The following is a 4,968-nucleotide window of genomic DNA, read 5'->3' on the forward strand; positions in this document are numbered from 1 at the left end:
ACTCTTTCCGTCTCATATATTTCAATATCTTCTTCCGTTTCTGCACCATAGCCAGAAGTCCCTTCCTCGAATGCTTATCCTACAGTAACAAGAAACCGGTTTCTAGAGTTAGATAAACACTTGTCCACAGAGCTTAAAAGAAGATTTGACATCATCTAACCAGTACCTTTTTGTGTAGAGCAGATGATAGATGTTTGATCTTAACAGTTAATTGTGCCACTGCGAGGAGAGACCAGAGAGAATCAATCAGTGAAGAAGCTTTCGCGTAGAATAGACTACAGAATGCAAAACATTGCCTATGAACTCTCAAGCTCAATTATAACAGAAGCCTTCTGCTGCATTTCTGTTTTTTTTCTTTTCTTTTTGAACTTCATTTTACACTTCTTCCAGATTCTTTTAGTCAGGATTAAAGTTAGGACATCTTACCTTGGACAATCGAAGAACCACAGTCTGATTCCGACTTTTTAAACTCTTCCCTGACCTCTGCTAGCTTGAGTTTCATCTTCTCCGCAGAAGACATGTTGTCCGGATGGGAATACTGCATTTGCATGTTCATGTATAAGAGGTTACTGAGACAGATACAAACAGCAGTCACAGATAACAAAGGGACATGACATTGAAAGAAAACAACAAAAACCCAGTAAAGCTTTCATTTCTGCCTGGTTGATCCGACGAGCAAAGGAAACAACAAAAAATCCATACATCAGGTGAGAACAAGTGTTGGTCCATAATTCAAGCGATGTGTGAAACACCCCCAGTATATGCCAAAGCATTGTCGGTAGCCTCCTCAAAAGAATCAGTCATCATCATCACGTTTCAGGTAACCAAATGCAAGTTTGTACACACTAGCAGTGAAGAAATATGACCAAAACATTTCGTGCTGGGAACAATTAAGGATCAAACAATTCTAGAAGAACATGAAGTTAAGCCCCAACAACATTAATCTTACATTTTCGACAAGATGATCCTTTGGAGGATGATTCATAAAGTTAGGACCGCCCAAATGGTTCAAAATGTCGAGCCTGTGCACTGCAAGCAAATAAACACTTCATCAAGTGACGTAAGCGCCATAACCAACACTATCATGGAATAACCATGTTTTGACCAATTCTTAGATGCAATAAATTCAAATCAAGCAAACAAACCGACACAGTTCATCATCTAAGCCACCTTGTCGATCAGAAAAGTTGGGATTTCTCAACAATCAAAACACAAGATTTAGATAGAACAAGGAAACGTACAAGAAGATTTTTTCACTTCCTCATCATCTTTGGCCAATCTTTCTATCCCAGCTCTCAAGTCCTTCAAGGCAAAACTTTTCGCCATGATCTTGTTCTCATTCTCTTCCCATTGCCTCAACTTTACCAGCCTCTCATTCAGTTCCTGCAGTGAGAACCATCCTTCTTCTTTCTTCCCTTCAGGCCTAAGCAACCTTAGTTTCTCTCCCAATTCGTCAGCGCTATAACTCTTCACGAGATCAGTCTTCCTCCCCTCTGTCTCACCTCCCTTCCCCTTCCCCGCCTTCCTTTCTTCCATTTCCTTACCGAACACGGATAGGGGCAATGAATATGCTTCTGCTCCTCCGATCACATTTGACTTGATATTTTGATTTGGTTTCACCTTCACCATGTTCTGGAAACCCGACAAGGTTGGTCCTTTCTTCTCTACACTGCTTGTCACGTCCTCTCGGGTCTTCATCTCCTTCAAGCTCGCCCTGATGGCGCTAAAACCCATATTCGTTAATTTCAGAGAACCAGGATCTGCCGATGAATCGCCGGAGTTGGATGCAACGTTCCTCTTGTAGAGCTCGTGAAACGAAACCTGCGGCTGAGACTGCGACGGCGGAGCGACGGCGGAATCACCCGTCGGAGGAACGGCGGATCTCCGGCGGAACTCGGCGAGGTTCTTCTTGATGTCCAGTATAGAGGTCGATGGCCCACCTGACTTATTACCGGATAACGTAAAAGATGAAGGATTTTGAGCGTTGGCATCGGATCTGGCGAAGGGATTTCTCACGTTCTGCTGCTGCTGCGGCTGCTGCTTCAGACTGGACTTGACATCGCCGAAATACGAAGAGAACGAAAACTGGGGAGGCGATGAAGAAGGCGGAGACTGGGAAGAGTTATCGCCCGATGCATTGCCATCTTGGGGAGGTGGGTCGGATGAGGAGGTCGAGAAAAGCTGAATCAGAGATGGGTTCGAGAGCAACCTCTGTTTGCGTCTCGCGAGATGAAGCGCCATGGAGACTGATTTTGGCTGCTCCAAAGGTTTTAGGGTTTTGGTGAAAGCCAAAGCCGACAGAGAGCATCACTCGGGAGAAATGACGGCTTTGGCCCGGTTGATTGTCAACCGGATTCGGTTATACGGTGTGAGTAAACCGGGTTTAAGTTAAGGTTAGTCCGAGGAGAATGGTCCGGTTGGTTGCATAATAGAAACAGTAATTGAAATTGATACAAAAATTAATATAGAAATCTAAAACAGAAAAGAAACTATAGTTAAAATAATTTATAATATATATTTACATACTCTAAAAACTTCATACAAACTGTTTTATGATCTTAAAAAGGCGTTTCAAATGAAATCAAACTTCTTATTGAACTAATCGCGATTAATAATTTTGAATTCACTGGAAATGATCGTATAAAGATTTGAAAAAATGGAGAATCCTCATATTTTTCACTTACTTTATATATTGTGATCTTGACGGCTTCTTCTTGATGGTTTGTAGAGAGTGAACAAGAAGATAGTGTAAGGATGCTCTCTCGTCTCGATTATTCATCGGCTCAAACTAATGGGCTCCCCCTCCACCAAATACGATATTTGCCACGTATGTATCAAGTGGGTCCCGCTTCCAAAGAATATTTAAAAAGAGAAAAGAAATGGAAAAGTAACAAATGTCAGTCTTACCGTGCTTGGTATATAAAATCCAATCCATTGTTTCGCCACAGAGATTTCTTCTTCTCTACTTTTCGCCACCATCCCTCTCTCTCTCTCTCTCATCCACTTTCTCTCTCCACGACTGAGGCCTATGACCAACGGCGACTGGATTCAACAAGGATGGTGCTCCAGCTAAGCTGGAGTGGAGCGTGCGTCAACGGCGGTCGAAGGCGGGGAAGAAGGGAGACCAGGCGCGTGCCAGCCCCACCACGCCGCTCTCCTGGAGCTGCGCTACCTCTGTCAGCGGCGGCGCCGCTTCGGCGGTGGACGGCATCGAGGAGTCGAGTTGCGCCATGAAACCGCCCGAGAACATTAGATCTAAGGTTTGTTCTAGTTTCCTTCGATTTGGTTCTCCGTTTCTCACCGATTCGAATCTCTTGCGATGCTCGGCGGCGTTGTTAACGACGGTCGGTGTTGCGAGTAGAACCTGTGTCATATTTTTGGCGTTTCCTTTTCACGTAGACTCTCGGGCCTTTCCTTTTTCGTTTATGCCAATTATGCCCCTGAATGCATGACGACATCTCTCGTCGTGCAGTGAGGGGTATTCCCGTCATTTTCAGTTACGGGATCGGCGACTTCTCCCTTCCCTTTTTCCGAAATACCCCAATAAACTGTGCGGCGATCTCATCCTTTTTTTCTCCATAGAACAAAGATTTTCCTTCTCGATATATCATTTTAAAATTATTTTCCGAAAATTCTGAGATAAATTCATCGATTTCTCTTTATACGCACAAAGTCACGCTTTCTCCCCGCCCTTTTGAGCATCCGTGTCACCTCTTTCCTCTGGCCGCGAAACTGTCCACCGAATTCAAGCCCCTTGTCGGGGTTTATAACCAAATCCCACCAATGGCGGTTGGCGATATTATTCCCATGGAGATGACGGAACTACCCCTCCACGAACAGCGCAACTCCCCCCCATTCGTCAGGGGCATTTCGGGTAATGCAATAAAAATATGGGTGGCGTTTTTTTTTAATTGATTAATATGGGGGGTTGCCTGTTTTATGGGTCGAGAGGCGTTTTCGTGGCGAATTAGGTCTGCGTTTGGGTTTGGTGCGTGTGCGTGTGGTGGGGTTTAGTGGGGGAGCAAGTTATCCCCTGCGACGCACTGACAGTTGGAGTTTGCTGACGTGGAGCTCTCACCACGCGACAGCTTGACCACAAAATCCTCCTTTATGTGCTCTGACTCCCCGTTTGAGGGATTGGTCTGTGAGCTTTGTGTTAGTGACAGCCTGTTAAATTAGCATCTGGTGTTGTGGGTTTTTGTATTTTTGTATGGTTTAAGCTGACTTTTGGATCGGTGGTCGTGTTGGTTTTTTTAAAACCAAATTCGAACCCGCATAGGAATTTCTCGGGTTTTTAAAAAATTAATAATTAGAAAATGTTAATTAAAACATATAAGAAGGGTCGTAGGTTTCGGGGTGTGGGGTCGTGGGGTTTGGACGGAGAAAAGTATCACGTAGTATGAAAGAGTTGAAGGTGACCAACTCACACACCCACACGCGTCAAAGTGCCCCAAAGCTCACGCAATGCCAATGGTCACGTGATTCTATTCTTTGAATCCGCGTGTCTCCATGTTGCCAAAACATGAGGCACCGTTGTTCATATTGCTTTTTGGCCCAAGTAGTTGACTGGATGATTCTTTTGGTTGTTTTTACCCGTTGATCAAAATTTTCAAGGATTTGGAATTTCAAAGATTTGATTTTTTTCTTTCAAATTGGCAGTTTCAATATTTTATTTTATCTTATAATAATTGATCCCTTCATGCTTGAAAGTGGACTGATGCCTGATGGTATAACCGAGGTTCTTCCTGGGTTCACTGGAAATTTGCTGAAGTAATTTCTGGGTGGTTTGGGTATCGCAAGTTGCACCTAGTATGGCGTAGGTATTGCTCACACGTACCTGTGGATGACATGATGGTTCCTTTGACGTTTTCTTGTTTCACCTTATTGTGTATCAGAGATGGTAGGTGTAGATTTATTAACTACTGGGTTGTTGTTAGGTTCTAGTGCTTCCAAGCCGAACGAGTTCTT

At 43.9% G+C, this 4,968-nt stretch overlaps 2 protein-coding genes across 2 annotated transcripts in view; one reads left to right on the forward strand and one right to left on the reverse strand.

The window, feature by feature from the left end:
- LOC104812450 overlaps window positions 1-2,334 on the reverse strand; it is a 2,988-nt gene extending 654 nt beyond the window's left edge. Inside the window, exons 1-5 of the mRNA XM_010539607.1 lie at window positions 1,242-2,334; window positions 950-1,029; window positions 427-538; window positions 167-219; window positions 9-79 (exon numbers count right to left, since the gene is read on the reverse strand). Of these exons, the coding sequence (XP_010537909.1) occupies window positions 9-79; window positions 167-219; window positions 427-538; window positions 950-1,029; window positions 1,242-2,241 (1,316 nt within the window). The 5' untranslated portion in view covers window positions 2,242-2,334. The remainder of the gene's footprint in view (window positions 1-8; window positions 80-166; window positions 220-426; window positions 539-949; window positions 1,030-1,241) is intronic.
- The window catches only part of LOC104813311, a 4,291-nt gene continuing 1,562 nt past the window's right edge, over window positions 2,240-4,968 (forward strand). Inside the window, exons 1-2 of the mRNA XM_010540877.1 lie at window positions 2,240-2,368; window positions 3,057-3,260. Coding sequence (XP_010539179.1) covers window positions 2,240-2,368; window positions 3,057-3,260 — 333 coding nt within the window. The remainder of the gene's footprint in view (window positions 2,369-3,056; window positions 3,261-4,968) is intronic.

The sequence above is a fragment of the Tarenaya hassleriana genome, unplaced genomic scaffold (assembly GCF_000463585.1).
Source record: "Tarenaya hassleriana unplaced genomic scaffold, ASM46358v1 Cleome2, whole genome shotgun sequence".
NCBI lineage: Eukaryota > Viridiplantae > Streptophyta > Magnoliopsida > Brassicales > Cleomaceae > Tarenaya > Tarenaya hassleriana.